Source organism: Tyto alba, unplaced genomic scaffold (assembly GCF_018691265.1).
Source record: "Tyto alba isolate M040663 unplaced genomic scaffold, T.alba_DEE_v4.0 Super-Scaffold_3, whole genome shotgun sequence".
Classification (NCBI taxonomy): domain Eukaryota; kingdom Metazoa; phylum Chordata; class Aves; order Strigiformes; family Tytonidae; genus Tyto; species Tyto alba.
Genome location: NW_024881304.1, coordinates 11,940,734 through 11,959,331, shown reverse-complemented (window position 1 = coordinate 11,959,331; position 18,598 = coordinate 11,940,734). Strand labels below are relative to the sequence as shown.

The following is an 18,598-nucleotide window of genomic DNA, read 5'->3' as shown; positions in this document are numbered from 1 at the left end:
CTCGAGGCTGGGGTGTTTGTGATCTCTAAGCAACTCGAGTAATAGCAAACAGGTGAATTCAAGCTCTGCCCTGTGAAAGCAGCCTGCTTGCAGCCATGCCCTATCAATAATGTAAATGCTACCTGGTGATCACAGATCCAGCTAAATACATCCCTCTAAGGCAGCACTTCTGGGTTGGCAAGTAGCGTGGCTTTTATTTTATGTGAGAATTTGACAGAAATAAACCAAACCAGTGAAGCCTGAATCCTCTTAGATCTGTAGGGATGTAATTTTTCATCAGGAATAACTAAGACACTGAATCCGTTCAGCTATACACATTATCATTTTAATGGGAAACATTTCTAGTGTGGGCTAATGTAACTTGTCCCAAGCTATAAAGTGAGTTGTTCTTATAGAGAGTCAGAAACCACGAGTTTCCCAGTTGCTGACCCAGCGTTTATCCTAGGTGAGCACGCTCCTGCTCTAATATTTATTCCCCTGGCACAGTGCAAAGAGGAGATCTGCTCTTCCTCCGAACCGCTTGCAAAGCAGCATCCAGCCTGGGGCCTCTGCTTCGGTTTCTACCCGGACAGATACTGCCTGCTTCCAAAAGCAGCACAGAGCCATATGGCAGAGCAGTCGCACATTAGAGGCACTGAAAGGGCTCCGATGAACTTTGTTATTTATTGGCATGGATATCGCTATTAGAAAACACACAGCTTGTCACGCTGCCTATCTCTGTGCACGGTCTCCTTTCTGTGGATCTTTTGCCTAGAGGTGTCTAGACAGGATAACTTTGACCTAAAAGACCAAGTGGCCATTTTAATCCTAGGGTGGTCTGTTAATAGGTAGTGACTTCAACTATCTCATCTGGCTCATCGTTCCAGGTGAAATGATACAATACTGATGCTAAAACTACCCAGGATGAGACTTTATGTAACAGGACATGCAAAGGAGACTGCAACAGATGGCCTAGAGAATTAAAATGTTTTCCTCATTTAGTAGAAGCTAAATTACTGAAGGCTAATGAATAAGGATGTTCACCACCTTACTGTTCCTGGATTTTAATTATCTTAAAAAGCATGGGAAAAGAGAACCTTTAATTTTCCATCTAAGAGTGTCATTACTCAAACAATTCAGAGCCTTTTTCTGAGAGGTTTAAGCTGTCTTAGATCTCTAGTGCGTTCTTTAGGACTGGCTCATGAATAAAACAGAGCCTGTAATTGCAATGACGCAGCCAAAACACATATAATCAATGCTCATTATCCCATCAATTAACACACTAAAATTAAACAAGAATTCAGGCTTAGTAATCTACCATCAGCTAAAAAAAAAAAAAGTCTTGATATCATATTGAAGTGATAATTCCCTTTCACATCTGTTGAACCATACAACAAGGCATGAAAAGCCTTACATCCCGGTTAATCTGCAGAACGGTAATGTTTGGTCTTAGTGTCCAAGGTAAAAATAAGAGTGAGAAACAGACTCTGTTGCATGTTTATCAGCTATAGGCAGCACTGTGAGCCGGTTGGCAAACCCAGCCCTCTATGTTTTGATCTCTTTCCACCACCGATTATATTTCAGCTCGCCGTTTTTTTAATCTAACCGACTTCTGAGATCCTGAGCTCTAGAACAGGTGATTTGCTTTGCTGGGGTATTAACACGTTCAAGGAAGCCTGGGGTACACTATCCCTCTAGAATATACTAGTTAGCACATGCAGGAGCATTAGTGCCTAACAGATAAAGGGTAGCATGAGGATAACCCTTGTCTTTGCAGGTGATCAGCTTTGAAGACAGCAAGATTTTGGCTGTATGTGTTGCTCGAGTATTCTGGTCAGCAAGGTGTGCAGGGAGCCAGGCCATCTGCTCTGTATCTATTTTGATACACACTACTTATGTTTGAAATATCCAGGTGCTTTTATCGGTCAATTTTTAGCATGTTTCACACATTAACAATATTGTCTGCACAAAATATGCAACCTGACACTTGAAACTGCAAAATCTTTGCAGGCAGTTCACTTTAAATAATTGCCACTGCAAAAAGCCGCAGTCTCCACTTCACTCTTGGTATTTTCCCAGAACTTTCACATCTTTTAAAGTACTTTCTGCCATTTGGGAAGACTTATGTTGTGAAACATTTGTGTGTGGTGGAGCCCCAGCTCCCCTGGAGATGACCCTCCAACACTGGGCATGGGCAGGTGTGAGCATGCCCGTGCTGGGCAGGGACAAGGGAACACCTAAAACCAAAGATGCATTCACGCCCTTAGAGAGCAGCTGCAGGAGCATTGCCAACTTGCACCCAAGGACATAATAGCTTCGGTTCTTTGTGACCAGAATATGGTCATTTTGATCTTACATGAAACGCATATTTTTTTCCCAAAAAGCCAAGACTGAGAAGCACCCCCCACTCCACCTTAGCCCAAAACAGGACTGGCTGCCACAGCCTACTATTTTCCTCTTGCTCTATCCCTTTGAAACCAATTCCTTAATGTGAGAAAAAACAGCAGAAGCAGCAGATCTGATGTGCTCACTGCGGCTGGCCTCTCAACACCAGACACAACCCTTGGTGGCCCCACGGGCAAGTGGGCTCAGCCCCGCTGGGGAAGGAGCTTCTCCTCCTCTTCTGCACAGTGGCATGCAAAGAGGAGACACCACCACACACAGGTTAATGGGGGATTTAACCAGCTCACGGGATTGGTAGCTGTGCTGCTGGAACAAGCAGTCTGCTTTGCACAAATGTAACTTAGCTAATGGTCCCTGTACCCCTCTGTCACAGAGCCAAACTGGCTCCTGCTCACTGGTTTACCCATGCTGATGTACTGCTAAGCATCCTGAAACCTGAACCCCTACATTTATTTCAGGAGGTAGAGAATGTGGAGCATGAAGAAAATCACAGACTGAGTGTTTCCTACTCATTTGTTTCTCCATCACCACGTCTTTTGGGGTGCATGCTGCTGCTGCTGCTTCCATCTGTGCTGGGATGGGCTAAGTGATGTTCTGTGTGTCCCAGGAACATCTGCCTCTTGGCCATCACCGTTTTTTGAAAATATCTCTTCATAGTCAATTTGATTTTACTCAGGGGTGAAATCTGCACCAGTATTTATCTGCATCAGTCGGGCTGGGTGCAGTTTGCTGACCGGTGCCTGGTGATTAAGCTGTGAGCAGAGCTCCTCCAGGTAATGCAAACCACTGCCCTGCAGGGCACGCTCAGCGGGTCCGTGCAGGGGTCGGGGCAAGGGGGGAGACCCCAGCGGGGAGTCAGCCCATCTTCCCTACTACCACACATGCAGGAGATAGCTCAGCCTGGAATTTAGCTCTGGGGTCATGAATGATTAAAATATTTATGAATTCCATTGCTGAGACAGAACAGGTGAAATGTCATTTAAGAAAAGCTATTAGAACTGGTCTGTCTGCAGGGAAACATCATTTGTCATCTCATGTCCAGGCATTTTTCAGACATGGTACAGTGCTTTGGCCAAAATATGCCTCATATGGGGGGTCTGTCAGGGAGCAGTGTGGTTGTGGGGATCCCCTGTGTGCAGTCACCCAGCTCCCCTGGTTCCTTTGGCAATCTAATGGATAAGGGATGAGCCCAACATTTTTGGTATGGTATTCATTTTCAGATGGAAGCCTGAAAATACTATTACCAAATAATTTGTCCTCTGAGAAATGTTTTATTATAGGGCATTTAGACTTTAAAAAGGCAGCTATATTCATAAAAACCTAAAATCTTATTAAAGAAGGACACAATGATAAAAATGTAAGAAAAGAAACTGGTCGCTAAATGCAACAAATGGGATGCCTCCCCACTGAACTATTAAAATTTCATATAAAAATGCTAAGATCTTCATACTAAGGATGTATGGCACTGACAAATGATGGGATAATCAGCACCAGCTATTAATACTAAAATACAGCTTATTGCTGCTGTTAGAAAATTCCAGGAGGAAAAGCTCTTGGGTTTAGCAGAAAGAGGGAATAAAAAGAAATCCTAAAAAAGAGTAGTTAAGGCAGGGAGAGCCTAAGATAAGTAGCCCATCCATATACATATATAAAGATTTTGACTCAAACCTGGTTAAATTAGTAGACAGAGGACTAAATGCTTATGACGTGATACAGCATAATAGGAGAACAAATTTTTCAGAAAAGGGTAAAGCAACACATGGCAGTCTTTACTCGTTAGTTCTTTATTTGTCTGTAATATTAACTGTGAAACTCTGGAGATATTGTCAAGATCAGACTATAGACAGCTGCAATGCGTGTTGTATGCTACTGCCTCTTTCAGCCAGACTTTCAGCCAAGAATAATTCGGGGCTAGAGCCCGAATTGCTCATTCAAATGGAGAGCATGTATAGATTGGAAATAAGTAATCTAATCAGATCAGGCAATTGCAATATGAATTCATGCAACAGGAGCACGAACTTTCTCCAAGTCCTGAACATCATCAAGGCTCTGTTACGGGCAGCTCGATGGCCACAATAAAGGAGATTTGATCAGTCATTGAGGAAGTATCGCACAATAAAAAACCACCCTGTCAACAGCTCTGTGGGCTGGATTTGCACCAACTCATCCTTGTCTCCTTGGTGTGCTGGGCAGGGAGCGGTGCGGGCTGCAGAGCCTCTGGGTACTCAGTCATGCTCCCTGCCCTCACCAGCACCTCCCCACCGAGGGTATGATGATGCAGCTTTGCAAAGTGCATCCCTTCCCCAGTCGAGAGCAATGGGGAAACCCTAAACCAGCACATCAGCATGGCTCTTCCCTGGCCTCTGAGGCACCTGGAGAGAACCCCCCCCCCCATGCTCCCACCATCCCCGCCACACTCGCAGAGGTACCTGCCTCTCTCCCACAGCTCTACACCTGATAAAGCAAATACCCTCCCATCTTGGGTAGCTGAGAAATGGGCTATAAAGAGAAACACGTGGGAAAACAGGAGGGACAGCACAGAAGATCAAGGAACTTTTTTTTCCCAGGCTGACCTAGTTATTTAACTAACTGGCAGAGATACTCACTAATGATGAAGTAGGAAGGCAATCAGTCTGCCAGCTGCGGCTTCACAGAGGATGCTCAAGCATACTTAGGTATTTGTGTTAAACCCAGAAAACATCAAATACAGTCTTTTCCATCTTGCTGCTCAACACTTTGCTATACAGTCTCTATTCTCTGTTCCAATAAACTTCCAGTTTCTCAGTAATTGTCAAAGGATGTGATAAGCCTCGAATCCAGAGGAACATTGGAGAAAACATTCAGATACATTTTCTTATATAACACAGACAATTGCATGCATCATTGTTGCTTCCACTTTTGCTGCTGCCATACTGTATTAATCTAAGAAGCTATAGATGAAGAGATTCTTCATCCCTCCTAATTCACAGCGGAGACTATAGTCCCCAGAGGATAACAACCAGCTCAGCAGTTCTGCATGGCAGCAAGGAGCTCACGTACCTGTGAAGATCTGGCCAACTGGGTAAAGCAAAGGGCAAGTTTTTAATGAAAACATGTGCTTCTCTCACTGCTTTTGTCAACTCTTTCACCAGCTCTGCCCTTCATGAGAAAATCTTCGATTTGGTGTTATGCAAATAATACACAAAATAAGCCATCATCTTAATTCTCTCCCTAATCTTGTATCATAAACTACCCTTTCTGCATGGGTGTCAACTCCTGAGGGTTTGAAAGCTGCAGTTCCTGTGCTTACATGGTTACACAAGAATTTCCGCTTCTTTGAAATACAGGAATAAACCTCAGTAAAACTCAAGTTTCTAACCCTCAGCATTGGATAGAAAAGCTTGGAACTGGGACCCTGCTGATCTGGGTGGAAAAGTTCATAAAGAGAAAGCTAGTTGACACAAAAAACTCTTATCTATTTCTAGTGGAGAGGCTGAGATGAACCAGTTTGGGATATTCCTGATTAATTAATACAAATTGGATTAATAAATAAATAAATAAATAAATAAATAAATAAATGAAAAAAAATAAGAGAAGTAGGACTACGTGGGAAGAGGCATGAAAAGCGTACATCCCAACTCCATCCTTTGTCACACACACAGGTTTCAGTTTCTCTTGGCTTGCCTATATCTAACTTTTTCCAAATTAAAAACAAAACAAAACAAAATAAAATAAACAAGCAAACAACAACAACAACAACAAACCCAAATCAAAACCAAACATGGAACAAAAGAATTGAGAACCAAAGTAACACTTTTCATTGACTCAGAAAACTGTAATTTGCTCCCATTTGGAATACCAGGACACTTAGACATTCCAATTTGTCCTCTCTACAGCTCAAACATGACTTTCCAGCAGTTCACAGAACTGAGCTAGTTAGTACAGTACTGGGCTAGTCCTACTGACAGGTGGAACGAGAGGTAGAGAGGCAGGCAGATATTAGATTAGAACAGTTTTAATTTTTTTTTTTTTTTAACTTGTGATACTGACCTTTAATGACAAGTGTCTGTAGAAGTGTCATACACCCCTGTACATTAAAAACATCCTCATAAAAGTGTTGGAAAACAGCAAGAATATGACCAATAAGGTCAAGCATAGAATAGTTATTTACCTTTAATAGTTATCTTAGTTATTTTGCAGTGACATTTTAATATTAACATACTCTGAAAACATGCATTGTATGCAATAACTTTATTAGGGTCAAATAGATATCACAATATAGATTCATCCACTGAGTAGCCATAAATTGGTTACAACAATCATAGAAGAGACTAAGCTGTTTTAAGCTAAGATGCTTTCAACATTACAGCTCATACAATAAGATTATATACCGATACACTTTGATTTAGAAATGCAGATGATCAGTTTTGACTAGTATATTGTGCTTCAGGCTTTTGTTTGTCTCAACGCATCCCATATGCTATAGTGAGGGAGGGCTGCATTTCCCAGGGAGAAATCTGAACGGGCTAAAAGTTTGGGTCTGGCTATTTTAGGATGAGTTCCTCTGAGCCTGGGTTATTTGGTCAATCCAGTTACATTCTCCAGTGGCACCAAGCTAGCGCTCAGAGCAGCGACAGAACAGAGGGATATCTAACAATCTTGACACAGCACAGATAGAAAGGTTTTCTTATTATAAGAGGGTAAAAAGGGATATTTATGCATTGTAAGGTCACAACAATACATGTGGTTTTCATGTTTTGCTATATTAAGCAACAGGGCATTTTCACATGGTTTTGTATACTGATATCTGCACCTCTGTTATCTTAGTTAAATAAATACTTTTGTAAACATATAACACAGTTACTTGGTCCTTATTCTCCACAGCTCACATTAAAAGATTCACAAAACATCCATAGAAATAGTGATTTATAGAATGAATACTTAGCTGAGTTAAATGGAATAAACATTGGTCAGGTACCATATATACTACTGAATGCCATTTCAAGGAAAAACATTGTAGTTACAAAGCATTCAGAACTTGAGTAAGCCATATATTCAACTCTGCAAAATATATAAAAGATGCATACTTCTTTTAAACATACATTTAACAAAATGTAGTGGCAGAAGTTGAGAATTTCCATTTACACAGTCCAGACATTTGGTAGTATGAAACTGCTTATCCATGCACTAAGTTACAGATGACACAGTTAACTGAAATAATAGTAAAATTTTCTGAAACAAAAAGGTATAACCAAAACAAATGATCTGAAGAGTCACAGACAGGCAGTTCGGAAAATTTAGGTGCAATGTTACATGCATGGATATACAGATTAATTTGTAGAAATAATAGTAAAACACTTTTGTTTTTCACCAAAATGCAGAAGGAAATTCAATTATATTATGCATAATAAATACTACAGACTTGAGGCTACAAAATGCTTCTACCATCTTAACACATACAAAACTACCATAAAGTTATCTCTACAGTACATACTACAACATTGACTCCAGGTCTTCACGTGCGATGAGCACATCCCCTGTATCTGGCGAATCAGGGAAAAAAAGGCCAACTCCAGCCCACTGGCCACCTCCCATCTGCCTCAGGAGGTAGGCTTAGATCTTCAACTGACATTAAACACCATGTTGTAGTATTAATTTATGTAAAACCCTTAAAAATCTGGTGCTGCTGAAACTTGAGACCTGTTAAACTCTCTACACGGGAGGGATACAAGAGCTTGTGCTGCGTGAACCCTAAATTTGATTAGCAAAGGAGGTTGGCCCACTCTGGCCATAGCTCTGGGACTGGCCATATTCACCCACCTGGCCATAGGAACCTGGCTGGTTGTAGCCACCGGCTGGCCCGTAGCTGTCTTGGTTGTAGCCACCTTGGTTGTAGCTGCTGGACTGCTTCTCCATGGTGTCTGGAGGGTGCCGCTGGCCCGAGGAATGCCAGCCCGTCTCCTTAAACACAAACCAAATGTTGCCTGCCCAGAGGATAAAGTTCAAGAAGCCAAAGACCTAGGTGGGGAGAAGAGGAGCTCGTCACCTGGCAGCCGTGGTCTCACAGCCCAGCCCAATGTTATGGACCCTGCACGGTCCTGGGAGAAGTCAAAGCTGCTCTCAGTCCATCCTTCTCCCAAAACCTGATGGACAATTTTCTCAGCTTTGGAGCAAATTCCCAAATTCACCTCCCTTATCTGTAGCTCATAAGGGATCTGTTATCCTTTTTGCTTCCAAAAATAGGTTGATCTTTTAGGCCAAAACATTTTTTTGTTTGAAAACATAATCTAGTTTAAAGAAGCTGTGGAAAGATAAAATTGAAAGAAAATAATTAAAAAGAGAGATATTAATGGGTCAGCTGGCCTGGAGGGTTTATGAGTTTTTTCTTTTTGTTTGTTTGTTTGGGGTTTTTTTAGTTTTTTGGTCAGTTGGCTGTTTTGGTTTTTTTTTAAACATTCTGAAGACCAATTTTATGTTGGGTTTTCCTGAGGATTTTCAAAGGAATCTGTAAGGCAAAACCCTCTTTTCTTCCTAAAGGAGTGTACAGACCCCTCTTCAAAAGCGTTGCAGTTAGCAAGTTAAAAGCAGACAGGCCAACCAATGCACTTGGACAGACACTTTGCTTTCTCCATGTCCAACCCTGCATGCTCATCCCACCGCTGCTCCCCAGCAGATAGCTGTCATGAGTCACACTCTGCCTTTCCCTGAAGCAAGACTATACTTCCAATTAAATTATTTCAGCTAACTGGTTTACACCAGCCAATTTAGGCCAATAGACGGGTAAAAGAGATGAAAATACGTTTGCAAGGTAAGGGTGAAAAGTAGTAATCAAAGTCACTCACAACCGAAGTGTTGAGGCTTGACATAACAGGGCTGTGAACGGGCAAGCATTTGTTGGACTGCTGTTTGCAGGCAGACATCAGTAACAGCACTTCGTCTGGGTCGGTTGCAATCTTTACATCTGACAGTCCTTTAGCCCAAGCAGATGAGCCCACTAGCCACAAGAATGAGAAGACCACTGTCACAATGAAATCCTAAAAGACAAATTAGTTAGAAGCATTATACTGGTGTGTCCGTTGGGAAGAAAAAATATTAAAAATCACCAGAAAACTGAAAGCTTGTGTCAGAGGAGAGAAAAAACAAGAGCTTGTTATTTCGTGGAAAGTTGTGATTACTGTCATCACTTAGAGTTACTTTTCAGAAGTGCTTCAGGTGTCTTACGGGGCAGAGCCCTTCTGCTGTCATTTGCATCTCTGACATCAGGGCCAGATTCCCACAGGCGTGTGGCCGGCACCCAGGATGCTAGGCTGCCTTGGAAATGTGGCTGGTCACAGCACCTGGCTGATGAATTGGGATCAATTAAAAAATATAGATGCTTGGAAAGGGGCTGGGCCCTCCCGAGGGCTGGCTCTCACCTCGTGTGCTCCTACAGACAGCCAGGGTGGGTTTCTGATAGGAAGCGTTTCCGTCTGTGGCACATTCTCAGAGAGAACCTCAAACTGGCTAATCCTCAGCTACCAGATGAGGAGTTTTCTCACCAGCTACAGGTAAGGCCAAATGTCCCTGCTGCACAAGCCGTGCAGCCACTAATTATCACAAGTGAACAAATAAACAGCAAGACTTGCCAAGCACAGAGACTCCCCAGCTCCTCTCTGTCCTGGTATAGCATTTGTTCCTAATTTCCATCCATGAGAAAAGAGAGAAGGGATGGCGGTCCCTCCAGGATCCAGCACCTCCGAGCAGCTCTGCTCTGAACCACTCTGCTCACTTTTCCCTCTAAAGACTCTCAGGAGCACACACAGGCATAAACTTCTCCTTGTCTTAGCCAGAACAAGTGGCCAAGTGACACTGTTGTTGTGTGGGTTTGGGGGGAAAGGAGGGAGGAGGTGTGATTTTGCAAGCTTTCTTGTGTCTTGCTAAAACAGAAGAGCCTTTCTGCTGTCATATTTCATCCCATCTGTCAGCCCACAACAGATGGTAGAGGTGCCAAAGTCTAACATACCACTAACTGCATTGCTGCGTCTTGATATCCCACCTCCCATGGGGGCCGCTTCCCCTTCCCCCTTACAAAGTAAAGGTGTACATGGAAGGAAGAGAAAATGTTTATTAAGAATACAGTGTTTTGGGTTGCTATCCAAAGAAGTAACTGATCCCCAGGAAACACCATTCTACTCTTCTACAAGCACATGTGACATCTGGGGAAAGAGCTCTCCGGGGCACGGCAGGGACGGAGGACACGAGCCTCCATCACGATGGAAGAGGCACCAGTCAATAAGCCAGCCGCACAACCGAGTCACGAACAAAGGATTTCTCTGCTCATGCAGATGGGATTAAATTAACTGTGCTTGGATGCTTTCCCAAAGGATACATCCTCCTCTTTTAACAGTGCCACAATTTGTTTTCTGCAGGCCCATGTCTAACACTGAGCTTTGAGTTTCTCTGACCTCCCTTCACGTTGCCCAAATGGGCTCTCCTGAAGAGCATGAAGCCCAGGAGCTGACAACTATCTGAACACCCAGAGACTCTGGGTAGGCAGAGGCATTTAGCCCAGAGTAGTTTTTTCTTCTCAGGGAGATTTTCAGCAAAATAAATTATTGTATCTTATATGTCCTAGCAGTAACTGAGTGAGAAATGGACTCCCAGAGGCAACAGTTCAATTGCAAACATTTCCTAAAAATTCCAACTGGTAGAAACGCCGGATATTCACTGAGCTGTGGATAATGATAGGATATGCTCCTTACTTGCTACGAGGCTTAACATGTTACCTACCTGGATGCCAAGCCCCCATAATAGGTTCTGATTGACACAGTAGACAAGGACACACCAGAGTTTTGAGGAATACATTTTTAAAATGACAAGCAATTCTCTCTCAATGCCACCACACTTTTAGATTTTGCAAGTTGAATCAAACTCTGCAATCAGTGCATTGGCGATAACAATGAAATAAATGCATAACGGTAGGTAGAAATTTGAAGCAAACAAACTGACCAAAACTAACACAATGTAGGAGCTTAAACTTGCTAAAAAGAAGGAAGTTTTAAAAGTGAGCAAAGTTCTTTGGGCAGGTGACAGCAGCAGGGGTTCAGACCTGCTGTCGAGCTCACAGATCCTGACCCCATGTTGCTGAGGCATCTGCACAACTCCTGGCACAAATGACTGCAATCTGCAAGAGTCCCTTATTCTAATTGCTAGTAGCTTATGTCTTGGGCTCTAAAGTACTGCTAGGAACATCCAATAGCACTGTGCAGTTGAGGGGCTGGTCCTAAAGGGACTAAGTATTTCAGGTTATTTCTCAGGTCTTGTCTTCTCCATCTCACCCCATCTTCCAGCCGACTTCCTCTGCTCCCCTGCACCAGGGTGTCCACACAAGCCTAACCTTGCCGGATCCTGCCCTCTCTGCCACAAATCCCCCTATCTGAGCGCAGATCAGAGCCTTGTGGAAAGGGTCCCCTCTCCTGGGATCAGTCCTTTTATACAGGAACTCCCCAAATCTGTAAAGTCTGGCTGGGTGCAAGAAACACAGCGAGCCAAAAGGGCAAGATGGCCCAGTGGGACTCGGAGAAGAAACCACGCAGCTGACCAGCAGCTTGTCAGAGAGACAGGACAGAAAGGCTAATGAAACACCAGGATTTTTTCAGCAGGTGCTCTCACCAAGGCTACATGGCCGAACTCGGGCTCTTGGAGGATGTTCCATCTCCTCTGTGCTGTGCAAGGAGCAAAATATATGACTAGAGCAAACTTGTGTCTTCCTATTTATTTTGAATCTTTGCTAACCTTCAGCTTTGGCTGGAACTTGAACCTCTTGTTTTCAAGTGGGTTTGGATTTCTGGCTGAACATTTTCACAGCTCTGGGTGGAACAGAGTTACAAGATAATGACATGCTGAAAATAAAAGTGAATTTCAAGCTAAGCTGTTCTGTGGCTTAATGTCTATCTGGGGAATTTCTCCTTGGTAATTAAAGCCAGAGTGTCTGCATACTAAAACAAAGCTTGCATTTGAATGTTTAATATCCTCATAGCATGGGTGGTTGTTTTTTTTTTTCCTTTGGAACAAAGTAATTTTTGTAGTTGCCGTCTTGAAATGGTGTCTACAGATCTCTTCGGTGTGTATTGTTGTACAGTTACGCTATACTCCTAATTGCGAAGTTTCTTTCTCAGATCTCAGCTGAGATACTTTGGTCTGCCTACAGGTGCCTTTGGGAGGGAGGCAAAATAAGAACATGTAGGAGAAAGCAGAAAACAAGATTTAAAATATGCTGAATATCCAAGGAGGGAGTTTTTAAGATCCTGAAGTATGTGTAACAAAAAAAAAATATTTCTTGCTGCCTTTTTCAAGCTGAAACTTGCTATTACTGAGTTTGCCAAAAATGCTTACTTGGAACAATTTTATATATTTTATGTTTTAGAATAGAACTGTGAATGCCTTTCTTTTCACGGTGACTGAAACATTTCTCCTTGCTATCAAGACACTGACTTTTGCAAAATGCCTGCCTTTGGAGGGGGCAGCCACTTACAGTTGCTTAAGTCTCCCAAGCACAGTTTTAGATCGCCCAGTGTAATCTCACCCAGCCAAAAGCATCTGCAGAACCTGCTTGCTCGCTGGGAAAGGGGACACGTTTTGACTGCTCTGAGTGGGTTGGTGGCTTCAGCAACCCCTGGAGCGCTGCAACACGTGTCCCCGTGCACGCTCTGTGCACTGCTCTCCCTCCCAGCCACCGTGGTCCAAGTTTGGCACAATGATCTGTTGTGGTTTGGGCCCAGCTGGCAACTAAGCACCACGGAGCCACTCGCTCTCTCCTCCCCCCGCCCCAATGGGATGAGGAGGAGAGTCGGGAAAAAAAAAAAAAAGTAAAACTTGTGGGTTGAAATACAAACAGTTTCATAACTAAACTAAAAATAATAATAATAAACCACAATAATCATTATGATTGTAATGAAAAGGGATATAAAAAAAGTGACAGAAATAAAACCAAAGGAAGAAAAGAACAAAACCAAGTGATACACAATGCAATTGCTCACCACCTGCTGACCAACACCCAGACAGTCCCCAAGCAGCGATCCACCCTTCCAGACATCTCCCCCCAACTTATATACTGGGTGTGACATTCTATGGTATGGAATATCCCTTTGGCTAGTTTGGGTCAGCTCTCCTGGCCATGCTCTCCCAGCTTCTTGTTTACCTCCTCACTTGCAGTGCATGGGCAAATTGAAAAATCCTTAACTTAGGATAAGCACTACTTAGCAACAATTATAACATCAGCCTGTATTCAGCGTTATTCTCACACTAAATCCAAAACACACTGTACCAGCTACTAAATGAGAATTAACTCTATCCCAGCTGAAACCAGGACACAGCCCTGGGCTGTTAAGTTTGAAACTGTGCGACACTTGAGCTCTGGCCTGGCTGGAGGGCACCTGGCATCCCTGCCGTGCTCCCGCTCCCTCCTCCCTCACCGAAGCACAGCTGCTGACCCCGTAACTGTCTTCCACACAGGGCTTTCAGTGCCTCGCCTGAAGTGTTTCCATCCACTAATGCTCATGCTACAAAACCTTTTCATTCGACAAAACTCTCTTGTACATTTACAGCATAAAAGGGAGCAACTCCTCAAACGCTGAAGCCTATAAACCCTCCCAGCCAGAGCTTGTCCAGCCCAGCAACACTGACAATAGGGTTCCACGGACAGCCGCGCAGGAGCAGAGGGAGATTTCTTTACCCCAGAAGGGGCAAACCACTCTGAGGATTTGTTTTCACCACCACAGCCAACCTAAAAATTCAAGAACCAACCCAGCAAGAGCCACAGCCCTGGCCCCAGCCCAGGAAAGTAGCCAACAGCAGGTTGCTGCAGGCAGCAAACGCCCTCCTACAGTGGCATCTTTCTTGGTTTGAACAAGGTCCCACCCAAAATTTTCTGCTGAATGAAGCTTTGAAAGAATTTACGTGCTTCTTGCAATGTTGTATGGCCTTGCAAGCTTGATTCTGGCTTGGACATGCAGAGCCCTTTGGGAGGCACCAGCGTGTACAGCAAGATCACCACGGCTTATGTTTCAAAAAGGAAATGACCACAGTAGGCTGAAGCAGCTCTTTGAAATGCAAAGAACTAGTCAGGTTATTCATAATTCCATTTTTTTAACTGCAAAGGATTCAGTCTTTGTTTTTACAGATGACTCTTTTTCCTATCTATTTTCTAGAAAGCTGGACAAAAGGGAGGAAATAAAACATGTTTAATCAAAGACAACTCAAAAGGGCAGACTAGGAGTGTACTTAACTCACTTGGTCCACAACATATGTAAAGAAGCAAATGCCTTTCTGCTTAATGTGGTTATTCACAGAACTACAGATGCAAAGGAATGATTTCATCTTCTTACATGTAAGCATCTTTATGCACTGTAAGAATTACATTATCGAGTAATCACTATAAAAATTAAATATCTCTTTTTGGGGCTATGTCAGTCACTTCTTTTTGGCTAAATAATCTTATACTTTTGTATTAATTGATTGGAATACTAATAAAGTGATTTACTTTTATACATGAATATATGTGTTTTTTCATGGCTGATCTATAACTTCCCACATACAAATCTGAAGAGTATGGGTTTTAAATGGAGTACAGTACATAGGGGGTATAGAAACTACGGAAAAAGTAAGAAATCTGAGTGACGGGTACTGATACACATTGACCATGACTAGCCTTTCCTTCGTTTTCCCACTTGAGAGATACATGGAAGCATCTACCCCTGATCCCCTAAAACTTTAGCCCAGGGCTAAGGGTTAAGTTGGTTACTCTCTGCTTGCAAGCAGCTGCAAACATACAGATCTGAAGCAGGGCATCGAGACAGAGGTGCTTGGGGTGGCAGTCCCAGGTGCAGCCCGTCTCCGCTTTTATTGCAAACCAGCAATGCCCCCAGCTCCTCGCTGTACACATGCATCAGGCGGGAGTTTGCAACGAAATTAAAATCACAGCTGTGGTTTGCAGAGCTCAAATACGTTGCACATGCCTATTAGGTATTTAATCCCAGGTAAATTGCTCCTTGTTCCTTTAGGAATTGGGAATCCAAGGTCACCTCTGAGGTTTATCTATCTATAATAAGCCCTGCTGAATGATCTCTCCGTGGAAGCAGCAAGGCAAGTGGAGGGCACACATGGCAAGGGCCCGCTGCTGCTAGCCCGCTGGGAAGGGCAGACTCCCACCTCCATCACAGATCAGTAACACAACCAGGGCCTTGTGCAACCAAATGGGAGAATTTTATCCCCAAAACCTGACAGGCAACGTTAGTAACAGACATGGCTTACTGAACAGTGGATAAAACAAGTCAGTGCCATCCAAACAGCTGTGGAAGGAGTAAACGGCCTCTCCTACTGGAAATATTTCCTTGCCATGATATCTCACTTCACACTGAGCGTTAAAATATTTTTCTACAGTTAAAGTGGCACTTTGATGAGATCTCAGTACATGCAGTTGGGTTTCCCTATATCTGTAAAAACAAGGTAACCTTGAAACATTTGTGACTGAAATTTTCTCTGAGAGTTTCACGTGACTTAGTGGTCATTAAATTCTTTATAATCATATACTCTGCATCCAGTCAGGCCACTGCAAGTTGGTAATGCATTAATGGTGCTCTGACTGCCTGTGCAAGGGTTTTTTGAAAAAATATTTTTAAATTTCAAGTGAAAGTTTTTTTTTTTACTTTCTCCACTTCTCCTGTCACACTCATTTTTCAAATCCTGAAAATTTGTCAGGAGGAAAGGCAGCCAGCTCTGAGAAGGTGCTGCTTAAAGGCAGATGTCATCCCAGACTGAGCAAATATCAAGCCAAGAGGAAGTACAGGGCTTAAAATGGGAATGGTTTTAAATATGAAATTTTGATCAGGCACTCCAGCAGAAGCAAAGACAGATGAAACTATCATCATCTAACTCTTCACTAAGAGGTAAAAAAATGGTAGTCTGGAAATGGTGCCTGACACACCAATCCCACCTGGTGACAAAGAAGGAGCCTCCTGCACCGACACGTGCTGGGGACTGCTGGCTGGACTCAGGCGTGCACAAAGCACCTCAGATTTCTGCAGCACTTGTCTTTGGGATGAACAATCTCAGAGATGAGACATACTCACACATCTGATCTGATATACGTGTGATCTTGCTGGATACGTCAGCTCAGTGCAGCATCTGCCTGGAGCTGGAGGACGCGTCGCCTGCCTCCTTTGCACAGGGCGCTGCATCCCTTGGTTGAGGCCCGCAGCCGTGGGAAGCTGGTTTTCACTCTGAGTTTCCCTTGACCCTTGAATTCCTCCTGGCTACAGCTGCTTGCTTTTTCCCTGCCTGGGGCTCTGCATTTTCTCTGCATCTCCACTGCACAGTAGGACTCACACCATGACCCAGTCAGGCTGTTGTGCTGCAATCATTGCACCGGGCAGCCTCAGGGGAGACAAGCAAAGATGTGGTCCAGGTGAAAAAGGCTTTTTTTTTTTTTTTTTTCTAAAAATACCCAACACAACAGAGCTGGCAGTGCAAAGGAGATGCTGGAGTGTGTGGCTGGGGCAGACAGGACTCCCCTCCTGGCAGGCATATACTGAGCATAACCTTCAGCCACGTCCAACAGCACTCACCAGCAGGAGCTGCTTCTGCTGTAGGACAAACTCAGAAACATCATTATATTCTGAACAGATAAAGTCATTTAAGCTTGGTTTAAAGACCGGGAAATTATAAACGGAGGCTTTGGTAACAGACACTGGTTAAATTTAACATGTAGATTTAATTACAATCCATTACACAGAACAAATTAAATCAGTGCCACATTAATGCTGTAGTGGATTGCACTGTGCATCCTGTGACAAATGTGACTGCAGCAGCTGTATCAGGAAAATCCTGGACGATGGCAAACAGCCACATCATAATCTGGTATATTAGTACTATTTCTTCTCTTCTCTTTTTCTATTGCTACACAGGATAATGTGGTTGGTCAGAAGAAAGAATTATTTTCCTCAAGAACATAAAAATGGCAGATCTCTGAAACTAATTATTTGATGAGGCAGTTTGAAATTATATATTACTTGACATCAACTGAATCAAGCAGAAGCGAGGCACTATTTATTTACTCTTTCTGTAGAGACCCCTTTATCTTGCTTGTTGCATCTCTCCCTTATGAAGATTTCCCCTCCTTTCCTCACCATTTTCTAGGGAGAGAGGAAAGGTCCTAATAACCCCCAAAGGAAGAGGATTCATTTCCTTTGATGTGGAATGAGAATTTTTCCTTCTGTAACAATTCATCAGCTTTGAATTATGCAAACTTAAATAAAACAACTCACATCTCATTGCAGCAGGAAAATCTTTCCCTCAAAAACCTGTGATGCTAAGATTACCTTGCTACAGTATAATCTTTTACTTACTGTTACTGTAGTTATTTCCTTTAACAGGTACAGCCTTTCTGCCCTGGTGATTTATTTTCCTTTCTGTTATGTCTTTCTGATGCTCTTTACTGGTGGCTTTCAGTCACTTAAGGCACAAGTCTCAGCCAAATATCTGTTTTCTGACAGTAATAAACCTTAGATTTTTCTGAAATCCAGAACTAACTCTCCTTGCGCCGGTCTTCACCAAACTCCCCCCACCTTCCCTTTGGATTGCTCTCATTACACCAAGATTTCAGAGAAGTATCTCCTCTACCTTAGTGTAACCTTATCCTTGCAGACATGGAGAAGAGAGTTGCCCATGGAAGGGAGAGTGTGAGGCATCCCTACGTCCCGCAGATGCAGAGACCTGACCCAGCTCCAGCGCAGGGATCAGCACACAGCTGCCCAGCAAGACCAGGGGGTGTATCACTGCACGTGGTACACTCACAGGTAATGGACATCTAGAACAAAATAGCTCTCACTGGCTTTACAATCTTGATTTATAAGAAAACAAATGCACAGCAGCACTTGAAATTTTACCACAAGCCTTCAGGAATCAGGAAAAAGAAAAATAAAGGCACAAATGCCCACAGCTTGATGGTGCATTGAAAGATACCTGGAAGGTGAGGAGCCTCATAAACCAGCGCAGAGTCATAATTATGCTAGGAGCTCAGGGTAATACTGGAAAACCAGTGAAATTATTCTCCAAAGCAAAATAATTCGGCTCAACCCAGCAGTAACTAGCAATAGAAATCTTCCTGGCTAGGCTTTGGTCAGGGACATGGTCTCATTTATCTGCTAGGATGATGCCAAAGATCTCCTCTTCCCTTTTGTCCCCACCGAAGAAGCTCTGC

At 43.3% G+C, this 18,598-nt stretch overlaps 1 protein-coding gene across 5 annotated transcripts in view; it reads right to left on the bottom strand.

Annotated features, from left to right (window-relative positions):
* Positions 1 to 6,597: 6,597 nt before the first annotated feature.
* Positions 6,598 to 18,598, bottom strand: part of SYNPR (synaptoporin) — a 111,169-nt gene continuing 99,168 nt past the window's right edge. For all 5 annotated transcript variants that reach the window (XM_042799367.1, XM_042799368.1, XM_042799370.1 and 2 more), the window contains 2 exons: positions 9,204 to 9,395; positions 6,598 to 8,379 (listed from right to left, as the gene is read on the bottom strand). In XM_042799367.1, coding sequence (XP_042655301.1) covers positions 8,113 to 8,379; positions 9,204 to 9,395 — 459 coding nt within the window. In that variant the 3' untranslated portion in view covers positions 6,598 to 8,112. The remainder of the gene's footprint in view (positions 8,380 to 9,203; positions 9,396 to 18,598) is intronic.